The 27,862-nt window shown below is 38.4% G+C and overlaps 1 protein-coding gene and 1 pseudogene across 3 annotated transcripts in view; both read right to left on the bottom strand.

Moving 5' to 3' along the window:
• The window catches only part of COL11A1 (collagen type XI alpha 1 chain), a 226,869-nt gene extending 200,586 nt beyond the window's left edge, over positions 1 to 26,283 (bottom strand). For 2 of the 3 annotated variants that reach the window (XM_061411027.1, XM_061411031.1), the window contains exon 1: positions 25,850 to 26,282. In XM_061411027.1, coding sequence (XP_061267011.1) covers positions 25,850 to 25,955 — 106 coding nt within the window. In that variant the 5' untranslated portion in view covers positions 25,956 to 26,282. Of the gene's footprint in view, positions 1 to 25,849 lie in introns of all 3 variants that reach the window. The other variant, XM_061411030.1, reaches the window with a different exon arrangement.
• On the bottom strand, positions 17,537 to 19,576 carry LOC133245037 (superoxide dismutase [Mn], mitochondrial-like; annotated as a pseudogene).
• Positions 26,284 to 27,862: the final 1,579 nt, after the last annotated feature.

Below are 27,862 nucleotides of genomic sequence, written 5' to 3'. Positions count from 1 at the left end.
CTAAAGTTTGTGCAAAATCAAACATAGGTTCATTCCACTTCATTGCTAGCCCATAACCAAACATACTGTGAAAAGAAACTTAAAACACAAATATATTAAAATCATCTTGAGCCAGTCCATTGATTCTTAAGGCTTATATTAGATTTAAATTAAACTCAGTTCATGCTTCAGGGTATAAATTACTCTGAAGGAAACTGTTTCTAAAAACACAGCATCTTATCTGCTTATTTTATCTTATCTTCTTGCACTAAAGCCATTAGCAAAAGTACATGCCAATAGGGTAAAGACTTCAGGATTGACATGAACACAGCTATGAAGGCTCTAATTCTTTCCTGAAGAAAAGGGTGCAGCTTCACAGTCACAGTCTCAGCTGTACATCAGTAAATAATACATAAAACAGACCACAAGTCTCCTTCTCTCCAAACTATCTCTTAACAGGATGACCATTTCCAACAGCACAGGTTTTGTCACATTTGTTAGCTCCTACTTTGAAAGCAATATGATAAAAACACCCTCCCTCTACAGGATTCTTCTAAGGGCTCTATTTTTCAAGCCTAAATAAGCTTCTATGTAGAGACATATGATATGAAATAATAATTCATTCTAAAAATAGGGATATATAATAAAGATTGCAAATAGTTTTTCCTAAAAATGTATATAAAGTTACGAAAATGTAAAATTCAGTTGAAAGTGAAGTTGCTCAGTCGTGTCTGACTCTTTGTGACCCCATGTACCAGGCTTCTCTGTTCATGGGATTTTCCAGACAAGAGTACTGGAGTGGGTTGCCATTTCCTTCTCCAAAAATTCAGTTCATCAAGTCTTAAAGATGTTTCCTCTGAAGTAAACTAAATAATAAATTAAGACACTTATTTGCTTCATTTTATACCATAACTATAGCATTTAACAAATTCTCATAACGTAGTTTCTATGGACTTATATATACACACATGCATAGATGGGAGAAACTAGTCCACATTTTATTAACTGAACTTCAAATGTTTAAAGATTAAAAGCAGTAATTTATTATAGCTTAACATGAAATTAAAAGATGCGTACTCCTTGGCAGGAAAGTTATGACCAACCTAGATAGCATATTCAAAAGCAGAGACATTACTTTGCCAACAAAGGTTCGTCTAGTCAAGGCTATGGTTTTTCCTGTGGTCATGTATGCATGTGAGAGTTGGACTGTGAAGAAGGCTGAACGCCAAAGAATTGATGCTTTTGAACTGTGGTATTGGAGAAGACTCTTGACAGTCCCTTGGACTGCAAGGAGATCCAACCAGTCCATTCTGAAGGAGATCAGCCCTGGGATTTCTTTGGAAGGAATGATGCTAAAGCTGAAGCTCCAGTACTTTGGCCACCTCATGCGAAGAGTTGACTCATTGGAAAAGACTGATGCTGGGAGGGATTGGGGGCAGGAGGAGAAGGGGACGACAGAGGATGAGATGGCTGGATGGCATCACTGACTCGATGGACGTGAGTCTGAGTGAACTCCGGGAGTTGGTGGTGGACAGAGAGGCCTGGCGTGCTGCTATTCATGGGGTCGCAAAGAGTCGGACACAACTGAGCGACTGATCTGATCTGATCTGATCTGAACTCGATACATCTAAAAAAATAGATGATTTCAATGTTCAAAACAATTCTTAAATGTCCCTAATGTTTTCATTGTTTCTATTTCACCAGTTCTCATGGCAGAGATCATGATTAGCATTCAGATGTACCCAATCAGCATAATACTTTGTTCAATAATATTTTTCCTGTTTTTTAGTGTACACTTTTTTATTTATTAAATGAGAAAATAGGATAGCAGACCCCGTGCATTACTACAATAGTCATTTAACCAGGTTCAATGACTTTTCTCATCTATCTGTATAGCACAGCTTGAGTGAGCTTCCAGAATTCCCATGCCTTAAGTCACTTTGCTTAAATTTCTTCAGAGAACCCCACCCACTTCCAGGTGGTTTGCACATACCTTGAATATAAAATCTTAATGATGTGGACACACCCACTCACTCTTCCAGTTTGATGCTACTGCATCTCCACCTTTTATCTCATTCCCCCTTAATGCCTTTCTCACTCAGATTTCTCCCCATACTGAAGTCAGACTTCACAGACTATTCACCACATTTTTTCTCCAGTCTTTGAGCTTTTATAAATCCTATTCTAAGGAAAAAAGTATATAACTGATGTGCAGCCTCTTCCCGAAGGCATTCTCTAGTTGGGTTAGATGTACCTCTATCATAGTACTTTCTACACTTGGTTTTAATTATTTGCCTACACTTATACACTTGGAGGAAGCACAAGCTGGAATAAAGATTGCCGGGAGAAATATTAATAACCTCGGATATGCAGATCATACCACCCTTATGGCAGAAAGTGAAGAAGAACTAAAGAGCCTATTGATGAAAGTGAAAGAAGAGAGTGAAAAAGTTGGCTTAAAGCTCAACATTCAGAAAACGAAGATCATGGCATCTGGTCCCATGACTTCATGGCAAATAGATGGGGAAACAATGGAAACAGTGGCTGACTTTATTTTTCTGGGCTCCAAAATCACTGCAGATGGTGATTGCAGCCATGAAATTAAAAGACACTTAGTCCTTAGAAGGAAAGTTATGACCAACCTAGACAGCACATTCAAAAGCAGAGACATTACTTTGCCAACAAAGGTCCATCTAGTCAAGGCTATTGTTTTTCCAGTGGTCGTGTATGGATGTGAGAGTTGGACTATAAAGCTGAGTGACGAAGAATTGACACTTTTGAACTGTTGTGTTGGAGAAGACTCTTGAGAGTCCCTTGGACTGCAAGGAGATCCAACTAGTCCATCCTAAAGGAGATCAGTCCTGGGTGTTCATTGGAAGGACTGATGTTGAAGCTGAAACTCCAATACTTTGGCCACCTGATATGAAGAGCTGACTCATTGGAAAAGACCCTGATGCTTGGAAAGATTGAGCACAGGAGGAGAAGGGGACGACAGAGGATGAGATGGTTAGATGGCATCACCGACTCAATGGACAGGGTTTGGGTGGACTCTGGGAATTGGGGATGGACAGGGAGGCCTGGCGTGCTGCGGTTCATGGGGTCGCAAAGAGTCGGACACGACTGAGCGACTGAACTGAACTGATTTGCCTACTGGGTTTCCCAGGTGGCACTAGTGGTAAAGAATCTGCCTGCCAATGCAGGAGATCTAGGAGACCCGAATTTGATCCCTGGATTGGGAAGATTCTCCTGGAAGAGGAAATGACAACCTACTCCAGTATTCTTCCCTGGAGAATCCCATGGGCAGAGGAGCCTGGTGGACTACAGTCCATGGGGTCTGACATGACTGAGCAACAGAGGACACACACATTTGCCTATTTCTTACTTGCCTGCCCTTTTCCAAAACTAGAAGAGAACAAGTATACATACATACACACACACAAAAACCCATGTACTATATAAAATACTGTATAATGTAAAACACATTAAGGTGAAACATATAGAAGCAACTTCCTCTGAAGCCCACAGGGCTTTCTTGTCTTGAAACAAAAATTTGTGAGGGCCTAGTATGTCTTTCCTCTTGTGTTCTGTTGATCTCTTTAACACCTCCACTCATCCATTAGACTATCCCAGGTCTTTATTCCTTCCTCCTTGGTGCCTCCAATGTCTGCTCAGATTACTGTTCTAAGGTCACACAAATGCTTTGACTGTTTAGTCTCTAATCCCTCCTTTTTCTTCACAGACTCCCTTGAGCAGTAAGTAGCCCATAGCAGCATTGCAGTGTTGAAGCGCCAGGCTGGTTTGAATCCCACCTCCGGCACTTAGCATCTGTGTTATTTGGACATATTACTTTGCTGCTTTGTACCTCAGTTTCAACATCTGTAAAATGAGAATAATAAAAATATCTACCTGAAACAGTTTTTGTGAGAACTGACTTGATAGTTGAAATAATAGGAAAACTATGCTTCTGTATTAAGACCTCCTTGCTGCCTATTTTTCTCTGGTACATGAAATAAGAATGCTTTTCAATGGTTGAAAATAAAAGAAGCTTAATATTTTATGACACATGAAAATTACATGAAATTTAAATGTGTGCCCATAAGTAAGCTTTATATTGTACATACAGCTGCAGCTATTCATTAATTTATTGTCTGTAACTGCTTTTGCACTACAAGGACAGAGTTTTGTAGCATTGGGTGGTCCTCAAAAGCTAAAATATCTGCCATGTGATCCTTTTAAGCTGAGTCTTGAATAGATTCATCAATGAAGAGGAAGCAATAGAAATATCAAATATGACAGCACAGATACAAGACAGCACAGAGTTTAAAAAAAATGGAACTCTTCTTGTCCTGACAGGACATCAACACTGAATAAATTTAGGTGTTCAGTCTCCCGGGGTGGGGGGCATCTTGGCTTCTGAGGACTTCTTGAGAAAAATCACATCACCACCATGAAAATGCACAACCACAAACTCCAAGAGAGACATCTACACTAATTCCTACCTGCTTCCTCAACCCCAAATTTCATGCTCTGGCTCAAATAAACATCTCTCAAGTTTCTAAAATTTACTGTACTCTGTTGAAGATTCTTTTTTCAATCCTTCATCAATTGACTAAGGATAGTTAAGTGTTTTGTTTTGTTTTTTCTTTTTAACCCTATCTGTAGAATTTCCTGGAGAGTTTTTAAAACATATAGATGTATGGGTCCAACTCCAGAACTAACATCTAGAATGACAGAGCAGGGAGTGGGGAGGGTCCCCAGGCATTTATGTGTTTTAAAGTTTCCCAAATGAGTCTAATGTGTAGCTGGGCAGTGAACTTAGACCTAATCAATCTTTTGATATCAACCTAAACATGATTTTCTTCAGGAAATAGTTTCTTATCTACCCCTAGGCTGGGTTATATGACCCTTTCATAGGATCCCAAGTTCCCTTGGATAGCTCCACACTCTAGTTTGTTCTTTTGCTTAATTATTTATTTTCACTCTAGGCAGTGTGCACTCAGTCACAGTGTATGTTTAAATTATGGCCTTGATTTCCTTAATTAGGTAGTCTTGATTGCCACCTAATTTCTCTCTCTCTTTTTGCTGAACTTGTAATTTATTGGTTAATATCTGCCTCCCAGTAGATCATAAATCTCCTGACAGCAAACATCACCACTATGGGTGTTCACTGTAATATTCATAAATAACATAGTACCTGACACATAGTAAATAAAAATAGAAATATGGTTACTAAATAAATGAGTAAATGAGCAGTCACATTCTGCCCCAGGGTTGAAGTTTATTTCTCATCAGTCTCAGAAGAAACAAGAAGAGGGTTGAAAGTGGCCTTTACTAACAGCACCTTGAAGAGCTTGACAAATCTGGCTGTTTGCCTTTGATTCAGGTATGGCAAGAACACAGGTGTGAAGTAATCTTACTAAAGAATGCTAGACGCTTTCCCCACCCTAGGGAGTCACTTATTCTCTCCTTGTACCTCACATCACAGGCCAGAAATGAAGCATATCCTTATAGAGAGAAATAAAAATAAAATAAGACATAGAAAGTGATATCAGCCATCTACCACCCAATCATGAAATGCTCTGATGCTCTATTAAAAAATAAATAAATAAAACAACAGAAGAGTATTTTGTTTATGTGGTAGTGGGAGGTAGGACTGGCAAAAGAAAAAAAAAAATAAGAGAGAAGTGACTATTCATTATAATTTAACTATTACCAACATCCTGTTGTTTTTCAAAAGCATAAAAGCCCTTAATAAAGAATCTAAAATGTAAGATACGAGAAGTGGACAGCAGTTAATAACAATTCCTGCAGTTGGGATAGCCCAACTTCCAACCCAAGTTTGGTATTTATTATTTGTGTAACTTTGGATAAGCTGCTTACCCTTCTTAGACTTAGTTTCTTCAACTTAACCAAATTCTGATAATTAAATGAGAAATGGAATTTTAAATTCTTAGAGAATAGTGTCTAAGTACTCAATAAAAAGAATACCTAAAAACACTATTTTGTCGAAAATTCAACCTTTCTGAACATCCAATAGTCCCATCGAGTGCCACCAGGGTTTCCACAGTTCTATAATTCACTTGATTTCTCTTATTCATTTCCTCTGACCACCTTGGGAAATCTCTTAACAGTTGAGTATAAGACTGAACACTTTTTATCTCTAAAACTGTTTTTTAGCTTTTTGGTGTTTTTTTTTTTTAATCTCTAAAGATCCATTAGATATCATGCATGAAAAGTATGCAATACTTAGCAATCTCTCCAGCATGTTCTTATGTTATTCTAGGGACATACAACCCTAGGAGGCTTCCTGAAACTTTGACCGCTTAAGCTGTCAAGTTCATTGTCCCATTACCACCCTGCAACGAAACTTGACATTAAAGCACGGATATCACTGAAATTGTCTCCTTTTCAATAATTTTGTCTTTGTATCACATAGACATTAATATAACTCTAGATTAACCCTAATGTGTTATTAGAATATTTTTAAAAAGCTAATATTTTAATGTCTGACCTCTGATGTTATTACTTCATTTATTTCAAACCCACACATGCCACATACCAACCTTGTATTATAAACTAACATGAAGTATTAGAAAATAAAACATATAAACCTAGATTCTTCCATCTTTAAAAAGGTATGAAAGTTTATCTTTAAATGCCTATATGGCACAAGTAGGCTTTCCAGGAGGCACTAGTGGTAAGGAACTCATCTGCCAGTGCAGGAGAATAAGAGATGAGGGTTCAATCCCTGCATCAAGAAGATTCCCTGGAGGAGGGAATGGCAACCCAATCCAGTATTCTTGCCTGGAGAATCCCATGGACAGAGGAGCCTGGCGGGCTACAGTCCATGGGGCCGGGGGTGGGTGGTGTTGCAAAGAGTCAGACATGACTGAAGTGACATAGCATGGCAAAAATAAAGTCAATATAAATCATATACATGCTTTAAGTCTCTACACAATTCTTTTTGGCTTAAACTACCAGACTTTTTGTCAATATTATGCAATCGAATCACTGTGTTCAGAAAAAATTTAAAAAGTGCAAATGGGAGAAATAAAAGGCTTGAATACATTAGTAAATTGTAAGTAAATAAGATTATAATTGTGCAGTTTACATTAAATATTCCTAGGTTTGGGAAACATACCTAGGTTTGTATGTTTGTATAATAAACTTAAATGTTTTGCCATTTAAGCCTATGTTTAGAGAATATATTTCCCTACAGAAAAAAAAGAAAAGAATGAATGAAATACAAACATCTCAAGACTCAAATTTTGGAGAAGCAGTGTCTTATGCTTCTTGAAAAAAAACAAGCATTTGATACTCAAACAAAGAATAGCATCAAATCAAGGATGACATAGACAAAGACAATATAAAATAGGAGCCTAGAATTTTAGGAATTTTATAATTAATTTAATTTTATCAAATCAAACACCTAACAAACCTGTTGGTACCACCATTTCAGAAGATAAGAACTCAATGATCAAATGTAAATGTACTTTCTTACAATTTCGTGAAAATACTAGTTTTTTGTTTTTTGTTTTTTTTTAAATCAGCTACAGAGTAAAATTCAAAACTGGAAAGGTCAGGGAAAAAATATATAGTAAAGTATTCTGAGTAGAACTAATGGAAAAATATGACTCCCATCAAAATCGATTGCATTCATGTCCCACTGGTCACAATTTATTCTAATTCTGTCCTATTTAGTGGTTAAGAAAAATCCATAAAATACAGAATCCCAGATGTAGTGTTGATTAGGACTGAAGTGACTTAGCAGCAGCAGCAGCAGTAGTAAAGAACCCGTTTGCCAAAGCAAGAGACATAAGGGACGCCATTTCGATCCCTGGATTGGGAAGATCCCCTGGAGGAGGGCATAGCAACCCACTCCAGTATTCTTGCATGAAGAATCCCAGGGACAGAGGAGCCTGGTGGGCTAAGTCCATAGGGTCGTATAGAGTTGGACGCGACTGAAGCAACTTAGCACGCACAGGAACAATAAATAAATTTGACTTGAATAGCAACATATATTTACATTTTCTTGATAATTCCTACTCTGTAATTGCTTTCTAGGTCTTCAGTGGGAAACATCTCTCTGCTACTTTCTAGGTAACTACAAGTCCTGGATCACTGCTCTGTTAAACCAGTAAAACAAAGCACAAACCCCCATTACAATTACTACACAACTACAACTCTCAAGACAACTGGATCAATGTGCACAGTATCTAGCCAATAAGTAAAATGTTCTACTAAGTGGAATTTGATTTCTATATTGACTATATCTAAACAGGTAAAATGAAATGAAAAATGTGGGAATTATTTGGATAAATATGGCCTAGAAGCTGTCCAAATAATATTTGTACTGCAAAGTTATCTAATTCTACATGTTATATAAAGCCTTAAAATAAAATCTCAACCCTTAATTTAAATGTCATTACTTTTTTACAAATGACAAATATTTGAGGAGAACTAAGGAGAAAAATCCCCTTCATAGATCACTGCCTTGACATGGCAAAAGGGCTTGGAAAACTCAATGAGCCATGCTGTGTAGGGCTACCCGAGATGGACAAGTCATAGCAGAGAGTTCTGACAAAACATGATCCACTGGAGGATGGAATAAAAATCACCCCATACTTGCCGTAGGAACCTCATAAACTGTATAAAAGGACAAAAAGATATGACACTGAAAGATGAGTCCTCCAGGTCAGAAGGTGTCCAATATGCTACTGGGGAAAAGTGGAGGAGAATTACTAATAGCCCCAGAAAAAATGAAGCGACTGGGCCAAAGCAGAAGTGACACTCAGTTGCAGATGTGTCTGGTGATGAAAGTAAAATCCGATGCTGCAAAGAACAGTATTGCATAGAAACCTGGAAGGTTAGGTCCATGAATCAAGGTAAACTGGACGTGGTCAAGCAGGAGGCGGTAAGAATAAACATTGACATCTTAGTAATCAGTGAACTAAAATAGAGAATGGGCAAATTTAATTCAGATGACCATTATATCTACTACTGTGGGCAAGAATTCCATAGAAGAAAGGGAGTAGCTCTCATAATCAACAAAGAGTCCAAAATGTGGTACTTGGGTGCAACCTCAAAAATGACAGATGATCTTGGTTTGTTTCCAAGGTAAATTATTCAACATCACAGTAATCCAGGCCTATGCCCCTACCACCAATGCTGAAGAAGCTGAAGTTGATCAGTTCTGTGAAGAACTAGACCTCCTAGAACTAATGCACCCCAAAAATGATGTTCTATTCATCACTGGGGATTAGAATGCAAAAGTAGGAAATCAAGATATACCTGGAGTAAGAGGCAAGTTTGTCCTTGGAAAACAAAATGAAGCAGGGCAAAGGATAACTGAATTCTGCCAAGAGAATCCATTGGTGATAGCAGGTATCCTTTTTTGACAACACAAGAGAAGACTTTACACACAAACATCACCAAACAGTCAATACCAAAATCAAATTAATTACATTCTTTGTAGCCAAAAAAGGAGAAGCTGTATACAGTCAGCAAAATCAAGACCTAGAACTGACTGTGGCTCAGATCATCAGCATCTCATAGAAAAATTCAGGCTTAAACTAAAGAAAGTAAGGAAAACCACTAGGTCAGCCAGGTACAACTTATTTCAAATCCCCTATGAATATGCAGTGGAAGTAATGAATAGAATCAAGGGATTAGATCTAGTTAACAGTGTGCCTGAAGAACTATGGACGGAAGTCTGCAATATTGTACTGGAGGCAGTGAACAAAACCATTGCAAACAAAAAGAAAAGAAGGCAAAGTGGTTATCTGAGGAGGCTTCACAAATGGCTGAAGAAAGAGAAGTGAAAAGCAACAGAGAAAGGGAAGGATACATCCAACTAAATGATGAGTTCCAAAGTAAAGCACAGAGAGCCAAGAAGGACCTCTTCAATGAACAGTGCATAAAACTAGAAGAAAACAACAGAAGGAGAAAGACTAAATATCAAGTGAACATTTTGCCCAAGGATGGGAACAATAAAGAACAGAAATGGTAGAGACCTAGGAGACACTGAAGAGATCAAGAGGAGATGGAAAGAATACATAGAACTGTACAAAAAGGATCTCAATGAACCGTGTTACTACAATGGTGTAGTCACCCAGAGCCAGACATTCTGGGGTGTGAAGTCAAGTTGGTCTCAGGAAGCACTGCTGTTAATAAAGCTAGTGGATGAAATGGAATTCCAATAGAGCTATTCAAAACCCTAAAGGATGATGCCATCAAGGTGTTGCATTCAATATGTCAGCAAATTTGGAAGATTCAGTAGTGGCCACAGAACTGGAAAAGGTCAATCCTCGTCCCAATTCCCAAGAAGGGTAATACTAAAGAATGCGCTAACCATCAGACAATTGCACTCATCTCCCATACTAGTAAGGTCATGCTTAAAATCTTGCAAGCTAGGCTTCAGAATTATGCAAACCAAGAACTTCCAGATGTCCAAGCTGGGTTTAGAAAAGGAAGAGGAACCAGGGATCAAATTGCGAGCATTTGCTGGATCACAGAGAAAGCAAGGGAATTCCAGAAAAAAACATCTGCCTGTGTTTCACCGACTACTCTAAAACCTTTGACTGTGTGGATCATAAAAAAGAAAAACTGTGGAAAGCTGTTAAAGAGATGGGAATACCGGACCATCTTATCTTCCCACTGAGAAACCTGTATGTGGGTCAAGAAGCAACTGTTAGAACCCTGTATGGAACGACTGATTGGTTCAAGATTGAGAATGGAGTACAACAGGGTTGTGTGCTGTTACCCTGTTTGTCATGAGACATGCTGGGCTGGATGAATTACAAGCCAGAATCAAGATGGACCAAACAAACATCAACAGACTCAGATGTGCAGATGATATCACTCTAATGGCAGAAAGCAAAGAGGAAATAAAGAGCCTCTTAATGAGGGTGAAGGAGGAAAGTGAAAAAGTCAACTTAAAACTAAATATGAAAAGAAAACTAAGATCACGGCATCTGACCCCATTACTTCATGGCAAATAGAAGGGAAAAAGGTGGAAGTAGTGACAGATTTCCTCTTCTTGGGCTCTAAAATCACTTCGGATGGTGACTGCAGCCATGAACTCAGAAGACAATTGCTTCTAGGCAGGAAACCTACGACAAACTAGACAGTGTATTGAAAAGCAGAGACACTATTCTGCCGACAAAGGTCTGTATCGTCAAGACTATGGTCTTCCCAGTGTCACAGTCTTCCCAGTGTCACATACAGTTTTGACAGCTGGATCATAAAGAAGACAGATGCCTTTGAAATGTAGTGCTGGGCAAGACTTCTGAAAGTTCCTTTCAGACAGCAAGAAGACAGCAAGAAGATCAAACTTGTGAATTTTAAGGGAAATCAACCCTGAATACTCATTGGAAGAACTGATGCTGAAGTGGAAGCTCCAGTATTTTGGTTATTTGATGCAAACAGCCAACTCATTGGAAAAGTTCCTGATGCTGGGAAAGATTGAGGGCAAAAGGAGAGGAGGGCATCAGAGGATGAGATGGCTGGATGGCATCACTGATGCAATGGACATGAACTTGGGCAAACTTCGGGAGATGGTGAGGGACAGGGAGGCCTGGCATGCTGCAGTCCATGGGGTCTCAAAGAGTCAGGCACAACTGGGCAACTGAACAACAATAAAGGAGAAAAATAAGTCAGTGAATGAATATAAGAAGGGTTATGGTGATATGGATTTTAATATATGTAAGACAGGAAAAGCCTCAAAAAGATAAGGTTTGGGTAAATTCGGAAAAGGCATAAGCTCTTCCTCTACCTTAAGGTTTTTATGCAGTGGAATTGAAAGCAAAGAGACTAGTAAGTGCAAAGAACATGAAATAGGAGCTGACCTAAGACACTGAAGGAAATGCAAGGAGACAAATATGTCTCCAGCCAAGGAAATAAAAGGATGTAAGAGATGAGGTCAGAGAAGTAACAATGAGGGCATGTTGAAGGCAGCTTGTATAGGTCCTGTGGGATATTCAAGGAGTTTAGATTTAATTGCAAATGAAATGGAAAACCACTGAAAGTTAAAGAGAGAGAAAGAACATCAGCTAACTAATTTTTCAGAAGACTGTGACTGCTATGTTAACAGACTCTTGGGACACTGGAGTAGAATTAGAGTGCAGAGAAGGAGCAATTGCAATCTTCTAGATGTAAAATTTTGTTGATACTGTTTTCTTGGGCTGAGAGATGAATTACTTTGTGATATTATGGATATATTCTGAAGACAGCAGACCAGAGTGGAGTATGAGAGAAAAGGAGTCAAAGATGACACCAACGTTTTTAGTTCAAACATCATGATTGATTGTGTTGCCATTAACTGAGACAGGGAAGACTGTGATGAATGGACCTTAGGGCTGGAGTTCTGCAGTTCAGTTTTAGGCATGCTAATTTTGAGATGACTTAGTAAATGCCACTGGAAACAGCTGAATAGGCAGTTGAATGAGTTTAGGAGTCTGAAGTTTAGGGGAAGTTCAGGGGAAAGGTCTAGAGTAGTAACAATAAAACTTTGGGAGTTGACAGACTATCAATGTCATTTTAAACTATAACTAAATTAATGATATATTTTTAAAACTCTATTTGATATAACTTTCCATGAAAGAAATCATTATAAGTTAAAAATGCTTATAATAAGTAACTTATTCCCAACCAAATAAAACAGAGGTTTTGGTCCAACATATTAATCTTCAGAAACAAAAATCACTATTTACACTTTATGTTCTAAAACATGCTATAATTTGATTAATAACAAGAACAATCACATTGTAAGGTTTAAAAATATTAGGTTACTTTGTCTCATAATAGACTTTATAAATGTGTACATGGTTGCTTATCATACTCCTTTATAAAATAGGAAGATTATTTATTCATTCATTTTTCAACTTCATCATGACCGTAACTCCATATCAACTGTGACTCAACTGTACTATTTACCATTGAGAATGTCAGTTCACTTTACAGTAGATTAAATAATCCAGAAAAAAGCTGCATTGCTCTACTTCCCTGGTTATTTGTCAGAGAATCCAATGGTTGCAATCAGTTGGAACCATCTAGTCATGTACAGATATGAAAGTATGTGCTGACCATGCCAACTTGGCAGCCTCTCTATATCTTTAAATTAGTCATGTCATTCCATTCTATGCAGGAAATATACCCTTATGGTCTTATGTTACGTGGTCCCTCCCCATACCCTCCACTCCAGCACTTTCCTGGTAACACACATACTCCATGAGAATGGAGCCTGAACTACCATCTTTGTAGTCCTGACACCTAACACAGTGACTGCACAAAGAAGGGGATCATTTAATTTTCTCAGTTATTAAACAACTTTAATCCTGAACTTTCTCATATCATAAAAAGCATTATATACTGAAAATTGAAAGCAGAAATAAAGTCACAACTTTGAGAATGGTAACAGAAGAAGAAACACCAGTTGAAAATGTAATATTTGAAAAGTATGGCTGTTGGGGGCCGGCATGAGGCACTCCGCCCATGACAAAGGTCATGAGGAAGGAGGCTCAACATACGCAAAGGCGGGATCGAGCCTCAGGAGTCCCCCTGGAAATCCTCGAGCATCTGCCCCCATAACCAGAGCCTGCCTACTTTACTACTTTGTGCTCTCCCCTACACCTCTGACTTTACAGGGGGCTGTCCCCCACCACCTCTTTTGGAGAAGGAGTTAACTTAGAGCTCCAGTTAATAGTAATTCCTGGGCGTGATAGGAGTGTTTCAATCTACAAACTCCTCTGAAGGTTTTCTAGCCTGCCTGACAGGCTTGTCCGACCACATGTGATTGCTCACAGCCTCCCAACCGTGAGAGGCACTAGATGCTTTAAACCTTCTAAAAACAGGTTCCTTAGAAAAGTTAGAAAACTATTAGTATAAGTATAATGGGCTGATTAGAAATTGTATTGGTGAAGGGTTTTTCATTTGTTGAGCCAATGTTTGTTGCTAAGACTCCACATCCCCTGCCCTTACACACATTAATGAATATATAGAAGAAATAAGTATTAACCTTTGATGTAAATCACGTTAGAGTTAGGCCAAGCATATTCTTTCCTTAACTAAAACCCACTACACCCTCACCCTATAGGAATGTAACTTTATTTGAGTGATATCTGTTTTAAGAATAATCACCCCTGGAGAAATAAGTGTTGACTGACCGCTGTCACAAGGAGAGGGTTGTAAATTGTCAGCAGGCCCCCCCTGGCCAGAAGATGATGTAACACCCCTAAGACCTCTGTATACATTTGTGTGAAGCACCTGACTTTAATAAAAGTCAGGACTGCCGTCCCCGCGTGACTTTTGTATAACATCTCAGTGTATAAAAACAAACTCTGGAAAAAAAAGAATTGGGATCAGTTCCTCAAAAGACTGGTCTCCCCATGTCGCTCTCTCTCTCTCACTCTGGTTGAGTCTCCATCTGGAGCGCGGAACCCACCAAGCTTACTAATTTTGCCTGGGCTTCTAAGATCCGACCGGGGAGGCCTCAGTGTCTCCTCTCCTTCGGGAGAACGGAAGGACGCCTGCGGCCTGCATAAGTGGTGCAAGCTTCTTGTCTTGAAGTTTTATTGGTCTCCCACATAAACCAAGCTACTCAGCCTCTTTTCTCCACTGAATTTTCCTACTGAGCTATCCTCATTCTATTACTCTTTATATCTTTGATAAAATATTTAAATAAATAGGTCGCCAACTCCATCCCCACTTCGAATACCCTGGATCAGCCGGGGCTGGACCCCGGCATATGGCATTTTTGATTTTGTTGTTGTTGTTCAGTCTCTAGTCATGTCTGACTCTTTGCAATCCCATGGACAGCAGCATACTAGACTTCCCTGTCATTCAGCTTCCCTGTCATTCACTATCTCCCAGAGTTTGCTCAAACTCAGGTCCATTGAGTTGGTGATGCCGTCCAACCATCTCATTCTCTGTGGCCCCCTTCTCCTCCTGTCCTCAATCTTTCCCAGCATCAGGGTCTTTTCCAATGAGTTGGCTCTTCACATCAGGTGGCCAAAGTATTGGAGTTTCAGCTTCAGCATCAGTCCTTCCAATGAATATTCACAACTAAGTTCCTTTAGGATGGACTGGTTGGATCTCCTTGCAGTCCAAGGGACACTCAAGAGTCTTCTCCAATACAGTTCAAAAGCATCAATTCTTCGGTGTTCAGCCTTTCTTATGGTCCAACTCTCACATCTGTATGTGACTACTGGAAAAACCATAGCTTTGACTATAGGGAGCTTTGTGGGCAAAGTGATGTCTCTTCTTTTTAATATGCTGTCCAGGTTCATCAGCATCATTTAATTTTATGGCTATTGTCACCATGTGCAGTGATTTTGGAGCCCAAGAAAATAAAGTCTGATTTATAAGTGGTCAAATCCATTGAAAGTGAAAATCACTCAGTCATGTCCAACTCTTTGTGACCCCATGGACTGTAGCCTGCAGCTCCTCTGTCCAGTGGAATTCTCCAGGCAAGAATAATGGACTGGATTGCCATTCGCTTTTCCAGGGGATCTTCCCAAGACCCAAGGATGGAACTCAGGTCTCCTGCATTGCAGGCAGATTCTTTACTAGCTGAGCCACCAGGGAAGCCCAAAGCTATTAAAATATGCTATTATAAAACTAAAATTATGTTTTCATTATAATAATTTGACTTTAAGTTGAGAAGAGAAATATTTATTAGCATTTAGTTTGTTACATGCTATGAAGAGGAGGATTTTCTTTAAAAAGCATTATCAATATCATGATCAGTTGATCTACTTATATTATTTTATGCAGAACCACTTCTGTTTGACAATAAGGTATGTATCAGAAGATTTGCACATAGCAGATAAATAATCTTTCACTTGACTTCCAGTACACTGTAATACAAACTAGGCAATCCTCATTTTTATATACATTTATTTCCTATTTCAGAAGGTTCATGAATCCTTGGTTGTGCATCAAAATTATATGTATAGCCTTATAAAGCAGTTATGCTTGGATTCTGTACAAAGTCTACTCAATCAATATGCACAGGGATGGGACTGGAAATGATTGTGATATCAAGCCATAATTGAGTACTCCTGTCTTATTGACTTTAATAAAAATGTCTTAATTATGAGCTCATTAATTCACTCAATGAATGTTTACTGGCCATCTGTTATACTCCAGGTATAGTGCTAGATGGCATTCTATGATAAGGTTTCTGTGCTTTAGGATGCTACACAAGGTCAATTATCCTAGTCTCCATGGTTAAGAAGAGGTATTCCTAGAGGAGATAATAACTAAACTCTGTGTAAAAAAAGTAATGGTAAGCAGATTGGGAGAGTATTCATCATAAAGACCATAGTTTGCTTGGAGACAAAACAGAGACAGCCATTTCCAAGAAATCATAACAGTATCAGCAAAAATCTGTTAAGTATATTCCACAGACACTGCCAACAACTTATTTACATAATTTATATCCTATCTCAGGTTATCGATTAAGTTATTGAAAAGCAATTCATCTGAGCTACAGTCAACATCTTTACCTTATTCAACAAAAATTTTCCAAATGTTTACTATGTGATAGGTTTCAATCTGCATGCTTAGGGCACACGAAATAAAGCAGATAAAGATACTCATCCTGATGATTTTAGTGGAACTAAAATATACAATGGATAGGAATAGAATATTAAAAATATATTTTTATCCAAAACAATTCTATGGCTATAGACTATTAATCTTATTAAGCACTTGAAATTTTAAGTACTCCTTCTTAAAGATGGTACTTCATAATAACATAATTATATATGCAACATGCAATTTGCTTTCTAACTTGAAGAACTATCTTACTGAAATAATCATAATGCAATAAATATAGATAGGCTACTTTTCCTAATAGTCATTAAGCAAAATTAGACAACCCTTAATATCATACAAAACTGAAATAAAGGTTTGAAAAATGATATACAACAGGGTTTTCTCAATTATTACTTTTACAGATTGAAATCAAATTTGAATTAAACTTTCCTGTTCACCAATAGACAAGTGAAATGATGATTTATGTTGCTGTCAAAGCAAAAATATAACTTCATATAGCATTTTATCAGTCATACTACTATGTTAAAGCAAACTACAGTTTTAGAGATAGTATGGTCAACTGAAAGCTTCAAGTATATAAAAATATCTTTGGAGAGAATGTGCAAAACTATTTTCCAAATGAGGAAAGCTGGAAAGAAGTAGCAATTTATTCACTTTCAGAGAGTGAGTAAAGAAAAAGAGGGAGGGGGACTCTAATCACTGTTAACAACATGACATGAGGAGGTCACTTTACACCACTCCAAGTTAACTAGATTTTAACCTTGTTCCAGTCTGATGAGCAAAGCAAGAAGGTAATTAGTAATCTAAATGGTGACTATATCATATCCTGTGTTCATTCTGGCATCTTGGCAGACACTAGGGAAAGAAAACTAAATCACAGTCTTTACCCTCCAGCAACTCCTAGAGGAAGGCTAATATATAAATGAAGAACTTTTAAAATAATTATAATGTGTCCTTTTTTTTTTTTTTTGCAGACCATGTATCTTTCAGTTACATTCCCCTAGCTGATTACATTCAAACAGCTTTTAGATAATCACATCTGACACTTTATACTGAAGGTAATAAGCTTACTCCCATACATCAATCCCCCAAAGTGGAATAGAACTGTTGTTCCTTGTAATAGATCCTGATTAGAACAGGCAGCAATTTGTAAGTGTCCCTGTTACTTAATGAAACCAGGCCAACCCCAAGCTGAACCTTGAACACCTACAGACAAAGCTGTCAATTTCCCCTTTGTCAAAGGAATAAAGTAACACATGCTAGCTTCCATCCACTGCCCTTTGGTTTTCTGCCATCATTAAGGCTTAGATTTGTCCCTAAAATGGGATGAGTGACAGGTCCTTCACCATTGAAATTTAGCGTAAGCTGAAGAGTCACTTGAATTATGACATCATCTTTCACCAAAATCTCTTTATATTTTTCCTTGGTAGCATTCAAGTTATTTGCACAATTAACATGATATTTACAATGGTTACAGCTGCATGATTTGCGCATTATTGCTAGGCCCCAAGGCACCATAATCATAAGCATAGTCAGGGAGGCTGTGCAAAAGCGTTAAGAATATACAATAAGACTTTCCTGGTGGTGCAGTAGATAAGAATCTGCCTACCAGTGCAGGATACAAAGATTTGATCCCTGATCCAGGAAAGATCATGCCACATACCACATGCCATAGAGCAACTAAGCTTGCGTGCCACAACTACTGAGCCTGTGCTCTAGACCCTGTGAGTCACAACTACTGAGCCTTCATGCTGCACCTACTGAAGCCCACGTGCCTAGAGCCTGTGTTCTGTAACAAGAGAAGCCACTGCAGTGAGAAGCCAGGGCACAGAAATGAAGAGTAGCCCCGAAGAGTAGCCCCCGCTCACCTCAACGAGAAAAAGCCAGTGTACAGCATTGAAGACCCAGGGCAACCAAAAAAGAAATAAATAAAATTATTTTTAAAAACTATTTATATATAAAAAGAATACACAATAAAGTAAACATGGGCAGATGGTCAAAAGCAAGAGCTCTGGAGCAAGATTGTCTGGGTTCAAATCCTGGATCTGTCACACAGTAGCTGTATGGTCTTAAGTAGGACAATTAACTTATCTGTTTTTCAGTTTCCTTATGGGTAAAATAGAGATGGTAGTATTAGCTTACTTCTAAGACAACTGTCAGAATGAATGAGATTCTATACAAAAATGCTTACAAGGAGACATATGCATTCAGTGTTAGAGCTTCTATATCTGTCTGGAGTAGGCAGCTTGAGTTAAATTTTGAAGTATGAGAAAGTATCTGCTAGATGGATGAGAAGGAAAAATACATTCCAGGCAAAAAAGAATAATGCGTTCCAGGACAGGGGAGAAGACGGTCAAGAGGTTTAACATGCCTAGTGTGCAGGGTGCATGATGTTGGAGTGGGAAACCTGAGTCTGAGACATACAGAACGGCACTCTACATCATGCTAGGCCATCTGTACAATACGTTTGTCCTCAAAACCAGTGAAGTATTTTGAAGGTTCATCAGCATTCAAAGAGTGACAGCAAGTAGAAGGCTGTACTTCACAGTTAGTCTGAAAAGAGAGTTAAGGGCAAATACCACAGGTGGCGCTAGTGGTCAAGAATCTGCTGGCCAGTGCAGGAGACGTGAGACCTGCGTTCAATGCCTGAGTCAGGAAGATCCCTGGAGGAGGGTACAGCAAAACCCACCCTAATATTCTTGCCTGGAGAATCCCATGGACAAAGGAATCTGGTGGGCTACAGTCCATAAGGTCGCAGAGTCAGACACAACTGAAGTGACTTAGCATGCACCACTAATACTTACGACTCTCCGCAGTGGTACCTAAGAGCACAAAGTAGGAAAATGTGCTAGAGCTTCTTACTAGTTTTGTCAGGAATTGCAACTACTGCTCTTTTGTAGTAGTCATCCTTTCGGGAAATTGTTTGTTAAAGTCTGAGTGAGAAAGGAAAGCCAACTGCCTCATACAGTCTAAGGTTTGGTCCTATAAGCCCGGATGTGAGTTTACCAGTCAGATAGAGGAAGGACGCTTCCACTGACATCCTATACGCTCAAGTTCTATGAATAGGGACCTTCATTGGACTGTACAGTACAGGGCCATTCAAGAGCAATTAAATTTGGTTAAAATAAGAAAGAAATGCTTTTTAAGGAGAAAAAGAAAAGAAAATGAAGGTTTGAGGGATTGCAAAAGTTGATTGTGCTGAAGCACTTTTACACAGGTTTGTTTTAGTTCTCAATTGTCAAGTCGTATTTAAACTGGTCTCTTACTCTGAAATACGATAACCTTTCTTTTCTCTGAGTTCTTTCTACTAAATTAATAGCACTGTCTCTAATTCCATGCGCAGCAAGCAAAGAGTTTATTTTACCAGATAACAGTAGGTCTGGTGATCAGCCAATGTCTAAAGAACCACTAGCCAAGTCAGTAGTAGGCCAAAGACTGCAACTGATAAATAGATACTGCTCACTAAATCACTTTAAAATTGTTTCATCTTCTCTACCCAAGAGTATTGTTCACGTTGAGTTCTGACACAACTGAAAGTAAAAAAAAAAAAAATCACAATTATCTATAAAAATAAAAGCATATTAGGGTTTTAAAAGGAGAAATAAATAGATACATTAGAATACAGAAGGTAGTTAAAAAAAAAAAAAAAAAGCAAATCCCTTTGGGTTCTGAATTTAATTGCAAAAGAAATCAGTAGAAAAAAGTCCAAATTTAGGAAATTCATTATAGTGTAATTTTAGTATACATTGAAAACTGCATTTAAAATAGACTCTTCAGGAAGAAAGCGTAAGAAGCAATGTAACTTTTTATAGCACCTGTGTGTACCTCTCTTCTTTGCTAAGGGACAAAACTTCAATGCTCAAAAAAAAAAAAAGTTTGATTTTCTCTCACCACTTCCAGCTCAGGTCACATTTCCCCAGTATTAAATGGGAGAAGTGGAGGAGTAAAAGCAGAAATGCAGATCAGCCCTCAGTCCCAACTCTGCAGTTCCCTTGAATTCCTAAGATCACAAACCAACTGCACTTTCTCCAAAGGTGGACAGGAAGAAAAGTGCATTTAGGATATAATATGATTCTGGCTTTTAAATACCTAAACATCATCACTAAAAATTATATTGAATGATAGGGCTGGGTCAATATGTATAAAACCCTGTATTCATATAAAACAGAGTTAGTCATATGTAGAACTATTAATTTCCTTAGTATCTTCTTCAGGACCTTAAGGACATGTACTGAATTTCCCGAAAGAGAGGAAAAAACTTCATGGTTGAAATACTAGCTCTATCTTAGCCATTGTCAGCACCGCATATCATGGTAGCCCCTGAAAAGGAAGTATTTCTCTATAAATTAACTATCCATTTATTCCCAAAGTAAAAGGTGATTATGTACTTTTAGACACTTTGACAATCCAAAAGGAAAAACCTGAATTAGAATTTGCACTACTAAGCGCATCTGTTATTTTTTTCCCAAAGCTGACTGCTTGTTTGGAAAAAAGGTTATCTGTTAAACAAATAACCCGTATCAAGTAAAAATCAATTCATTATCTGACTTATTAATAAAAAACATACAATTAGATATAATATGTATCACCCAATCAATATAAAATCAACATGAAAAGAGAAATTTGACATTATTTGTCTTATTTGAAATAAACATATAACTTTCTTAGCTTCCTGAAAATTCAAAGTTGTACTGGGTCCTCTATTAGGAACTTTAGAGAGGGAAAAAAAAAAACTATGTTCATAATCCAGCAACAAATGTATACAAAAATATTTTATAAACTGTTACACTTTTTACATTGATACAGATCTTATAGAATCACATAATTAGGTATATTAATAATACAAATTATCAAAAATTACCTATATCTAAATTTAGAACATTGAGGAATTATTAAATATGTTCTATAATCTCCTGTGTTTCTTTGATTCATCATTTTCACTTAATCTATCCTCACTAATCTAAACTCCAGCACATATATTTAAGCAATATATGTGATTCTACATTTCACAAATACATACAAATTAATAATTGTTTATTCTATTAAGTCTCAGACTACTATTATTTAAAGATACTTTATCATTTTTGCAGATTTCATCCTACTCATTTATGGAAAATCTTGACTATTATATGAATATAGTTTTTTTAGAGACAGGATTCAGTTAAGAATTTTTCTGTGCCTTAGTTTCCTCATTAGTAAAGTGAGAAGGTAGTATGGAGTTGCAATTTTTATAAGAATTTCTATCTCTAGCATTCTCTTTAAAAGAATCTAAATACCTTTTCTTCTTTTGAAAAATTCAGCTTTTTATTACACACTCTCACTGAAACTTGATTCAAATCCATTCATTATCACTACATAGGTAGTGCCTAAATAAGTTAACCAGAGCGAAGAAAAATGTCTCAGAAAAGAAACAAAATTTAAAAATAGAAAGACAACTACTTATTTTTTGTCAGAAATCCTACCCACAAATTTGAAAAGGGGGCCATATTTGCCTTGCTATATTTTAGTGATAACTTGAATAATGTGCCCCTTCAATTTTAGTCACAAATCGAAGCAAACATAGAAGCTAAAATTTAATTATATAAATCATAAGCAATCATACTATTTAGATATATACATTTCTCATTTTGCAACTTCATAATTTTATTTAAAACTCTGTGTATACCTCTTACAGAATTATTTTTATAGATTTTAACAAAGTATTAATTATAAAGTTGTCACATTAAAATATTAATATACTTAATATTAAAACTAATAGACAATTTTGTGAAAGTGTCTATAATTAACTGAATATATATGTGCCACCTAAACTAAGGTTATCTGTATAAAAGATTCAGGAAGATGTTTCTCATGAGCTACCTACTTTTTTTCAGTGTTTATTACAGACTTTGTTGATTTTGCTTTAAAAAACAAATGAAAACACAATATTAATAATCATAGAAGATACTTCATTTGCTATCAGAAGCATATCTGATTTTTAACTGATTTCTGATTGAGTAACCTAAGGGACAAGCTTGATCTCTTCCCAAAGTTGGATTAGCACATACTCTGGAAGCCAGCACCATTTCACCTGCTGATCCCAGGCACTCAAAACACTTCAGCAGGAATCACTACCAACTACTGACAAGCTTCGAAAATTCTTCATAAAATTAATCAACGTTTTGCAAGGCACAGTATTGGCTCAACCACCAAAGGTAGAATACCATTTTAATTAGCAACAAAATGATTCAGTCAGATATTATATTTTCTTTTTACTCAATTTAGCTTAACTCCTTTAAAAACTGCTAAAACCATCTATCATAAAACCACCAATCTGAACACAGTCATGAGTTATAGTCACTATAAATTCCAGGTAAATTTCAGGTTCTATCTTAATAAGTACTGAACTAACTGAATATGAAATCTATAAATTCATGAGATAAAACATTTATATTAACCATAAGCAAGTATATGAAATATGATCCTGAAGTTAATGCAAATAAATATAAGAAATAATGCTTACTCTTTTCTTCTTATTAAACCATAATAAATACCAAAAATTTTTAAAGTAAGTTAAAGATTACTAAATTACAGAGTTTGGATTTGCAAAGTAAAATAATATGACTGTGTGAATTCACTGACTTTCTTCTCATTCACTCCAAGAAATTTTCTTTGTAAGGTTTTCTCTGTAAGATGCATCAGGATCCTGACTACATATTTTTACTGCATATTTTTAGAGTCCAATTTATTATGAACCCAGAACTTTTTAGACTTAAGCATTTTTTAATCCAAGAAATACAAATTTTAGATAAAAGTTATCTTTAAATTATCTTTCAGTTTAACAGTCAGATCATACCACTGCAACTCAGAGAAATCAAATATATAATATATAGTATTATATATAAATACAAATATATAGTATATTATATAGTATATATATATAGTATAATTCTGGTATACAATACCTTATTTAGAAACTAACTCAATGTTACATCAATTGCAAATATAAAGGCTAGCATGAGAACTGGATGGACACTAAGTTTATTTTTCCTTTGTGTGATGATTCAGGCTAGTGTTTCCTTTTTAAGCATTAATATAGTATTTCCTTTTTGAATTTCATTAGGTGGTAAGAATGCCTACAAAAGTAGGTTTAAGTAAATATAGTTTCCTTCTAAAGAATAAGCACCTAGCAATTTGGTGAAATGAACACCAAATCTTAAACAATGTGAAGATACAAATAACCATATAGCTTTCAAGATATTTCATCAAAAATAACAAACAGAAACTACAACATGATCTTTAAAGTTCCCTACTTCTCACTTTAGATGGTTTTGTAATAATAGAGAAGTTTCTTTTACCACCAGTTATTTGATGTGGTACCAAGATGTTTTGTTTAAAAGAGTTTTAGGTATGCAGCTAGATTTAAATGAGAAAATTATGCATCACAAGTGTATAAATTTGACCTTTCTGATCTCCTAAGAGCTTTAAAGAAGCCCCCGTGTGGAAGTGAAACATCTTCAGTGAAATAATCCCTGAATACCTATAAGTCTCTCGAGTTTACAGTGCATCTGTCTTCACTGAAGAAAGTCTTAGTTTCCATATTAAAAACAAAAAGCTGCCATTATGATACTTGTCCCAAGTTTGGACGAAAGAAATAGCTGGAAAAGTTCAAAAGGAAACAGTATACCTGTTCTTCCTTAATCAAGTGTCCTTTTTCAGGATCATTGTACTTAGAAGGATTTTAGGAGGCCTTATATCCTGAGGCAGTTGCTTTAATTCCAAATAATAAAGAAAACCAGCAGAGGGCAGACCTGAGGACAGAACCGACCAATCCCGCTGGTGACCAGGTACCAAAGGTAAAGTGCAAACTTTTGATAGATTTCACTTTCAAGACTCTTCTATTTATCTTTTAAAATGTAGAAATGAATGAATCAGCATGACTTATTCAAAAATTCAAAGATAGTCCTAATGAGTCTCTGACTGTACTATTCGCCAGGAAAAGTCACAGAGGAATAAGCCATCCCTGCCTGCTCCTCAGGAAGGTGAACAATCACAAAGTGTGGGGAAGAAATACAGACCTGGCTTCGCAGAGTTCGGCCTCCGGGAGCGCTAACTCCCACAAAGGAGAACTCAGATCTTGGCACCCACCAGGATCAGACTCAGGTTTCTGCTAAAGCCTGAGCCTTTGGGGTTGACAATTTGTTTCTCCCTCAGCCAATCATCGCCGCCCTCCTTCTTACCCCTACTTCTCTGCACACCCCGACAAAGCTTGCTCTCCTACTATAAACTGTTTGGGCTCCCTTAACTCCAAAGGAGACCGTCCTCCCGCCAGCCGTGTCTACAGCACCTAACGGACCGCTCCAGCCAGATGCCTTTGCGGGAAAGGGCGGGGGAAGGGGAGGGAGGAGGCGGAGGGGAGGAGTGAAGTCGCTCTCCCTCCTCGGGTACTGACAGAGCTGCAGTCTTCCCAGCAGGTCTGGTCATTGAATATTTGGTGGTGCCACGTAGGAACTTTTCCTTACCTCTCTCCTCCCATCCCACCCCACGCCCCCTCCCCTTCCTTCCAATCCCTATTCCTCCGCCCCCACCCCATTTGCTTGGCGAGTTTCATCATTCTCCAAGAGAACTGCACGTCCAACCTGCAAGAAGAAGTTGAGGGTGGGGGGTCACAGAGGGGAGGAAGGTGCAAAATCCCGGGAAGAGTGTTCTTCCTATCTCCATCCATTTCTTTTAATCTGCCATTTTTTCCCTCTTGCTATCTCTTCAAGATCACACACACACACACACACACACACACAAAGTATTCTCAGTCTTCAAGATTCATTCCCCCTGGTCTCTCTCAAATCCTTAAAACAGCTTGTTTCTCACTTTGTTCCAGACAAAGAACTTTATCAAGGCTCATTCTATGCCCTTTCTCTATATTCTCTCCTCAGCTCACCTTTAAAAAAGACTTCCATTAGTTAGAATCTGCAGAAACCAGATGTGTTCAAAGGTAGTCTAAGGACCTTTCCTCAGACAAAAGCTTTGTACAACTGCCTCTGTGTTCAAGGTAATATTTTTCCTCTTTTCAAAGCCCCTGGAAGGTGGTGAAGGGCATTTCAGCAGGCTCTGTGCCTGACAGATCTTTTTTCCTGCTACCTCTTCTCCCATTACTGTCCCGCCTACATCCATCTCTCTCACCAGTCTTCACTTCCAACCTGGTGGCAGCTACAATCTGGATTTTATTTGAGAGAATTGTTTGCGGGGGAGGGGTTGGAAGAAGGAAGGGGGGAGGGGCACAGAATGAGAAAGACCGACAGCAATCTCCCACCTCCCCCAAACCATTTTTTCTTACCTCCTCTGACCTCTCTAGCCTGGAAGAGGAAAGTCAGTGCGAGAGTTGTTATGGTGAAATCCCAGAGCCACCGTTTCGTTTTCCACCTAGAGGACCACCGCTCCATCTCCGAGCCCCGCACTCTCAACTGTGAACTCAACCCACGAAATCGCGATTGCAGACCTACTTCGTCCCTTCCAAGGTATCGTCGGGGATGTTTGCTACACAGCCATTGGGGAGGGAGAGGGGGAAAAAGTCAAAGGGCTTTTTCTTAAATTTGATGGTTTGCTTCCTTCCTGTCTCTCGCCCCCTCCTCTCCCTCTCGGCTGGCCCCGCCGATCGGGACCCTCCGATCTGTCCTCTGCGGGGCCCTGCCTTCAGACTGACGGCAGATGAGGGGCTTCAACCAAAAATCTGAGAGGACTGCGTGCCCCTAAAGGCTTCATGCCGTCAGTGGGCCGGACGAGAGGCTCCGGGCAGCCCCCTCCCCCGCCCACTCCCCTCCCGCGCCCCCCTTACCCCGGGCGAAACTGACAAGCCCGCTGAAGGTCAGACCCAATCACACGCCTAGCGGACGGCCCCGAGCCCGCCCCCCTTTCCTTTGCCGGAGAATCAGGTCTCCCCGCAAGCCCAGCCCACCAACCACCCTCCATCTCCCCACTCCTCTCCTCCCTCCTCTCCTATCCAAATCCCGGAGAAGAAATGGGAGGGAGTTACGGGGGACGCGTGCTTGGCTCCAGCACTTTGGGAATGAAAGGAATTGCAGGAGAGCCCCAGAGTCCACAGAGTTTTCAAGGAGCTTCTGTATTCAATAAAAACAGCTACTTGTCTACTTGCACCCGTCTGTGAGCCTCTCCTCGTCGGCGGGGGAGGGGAGGAGCCCAGCGTCTGAACCGCCACACCGCTGGAGTTTTGGGCTGCCAGCGGTAACCTTATCCCTGTGCAAAAATCTGCTTCTTATAGCAGACGTGGAACCAGCGGATTCACTGCTCTGCCTGCTCCGAAAAGCATTTTTTACTATTATTTTTAAACAGAGAATTAAAAGAAAGGGATGAAGGTGAGATGGAGAGACCCCAGAGGTCAAAATCCTTGATCTTACAGGGAAGCTCTCCTTCGAGGTCTGAAACTGACAGGTTTCTCTCTTGAATGTTTGAATTCTACGCTAGCTTCATTCAGAGGCAAGTCTCTTAAAGAACTGAACTGTACTCTGAGGCAGGAGGAGAAAGAAATATATGGGAGCTGACTTTAAGGGGGTGAGTAATTTAATTTTCCAACTGATTCAATACTGAACCAGGTTGAGGGGGCAGAGGGAGAGGAGAAAAGTCAGGGAAAGCAACTAGCACTAGCGGAGATCTCAAAGCGTCTAGGCCCACAGCTCCTATAAAGGGCCTCAGGAGCTGAAAATATGGTCACTCCACATTGAAACTAATGAGAAGGGACAGATTTCTAAACTCCTTCTGCTTACTCCTCCTCCAAGTAATCCACTTAAACCTGGAGTATAGGTTCTTCAGTCATTTTTTTTTTCTACATTTAAATTATCCCTTCCTATTGGCTCCTTTTTGTTCTTTAATATTTCTTAAGATGTTTCTCAAAAATTTTCTGGAACAGAGCCCAACAAGGTGCCAGCATACATTAGGGATTCAATAGAGATGGGTTGAGTGAATGAATACATTTTCGTGTTGGTAAAAACTGGAAGCTTTGGCCAGGACCTATGCTGAGATTTTAAGATATTTCAAGGCTTAAGAGTTCTCAGCTAAGTTCATGAGATGCATATGTCCATTAATTTTTAGGAATCTAATTTTCTACTAGTTATCAAAAAATGGCTCATGACCCATGAGATTAACAAGATATTCTAACTATGTGGTTTAAGAGATGAAGGTGTTCAGAAACTAGAAACTATACGAAGTCCAAGATGGAATTAATTGTACAAGGACGTGTATAAGAGACATATCAAATGAGGAAAGCAACTAAAAAATACTTTCAACATGACTGTTCACTCTGTGACAAAGAACCATTCCCACATCAAGAAATTTA

Source organism: Bos javanicus, chromosome 3, assembly GCF_032452875.1.
Source record: "Bos javanicus breed banteng chromosome 3, ARS-OSU_banteng_1.0, whole genome shotgun sequence".
NCBI lineage: Eukaryota > Metazoa > Chordata > Mammalia > Artiodactyla > Bovidae > Bos > Bos javanicus.
This window is presented reverse-complemented; position numbering and strand designations above follow the sequence as displayed.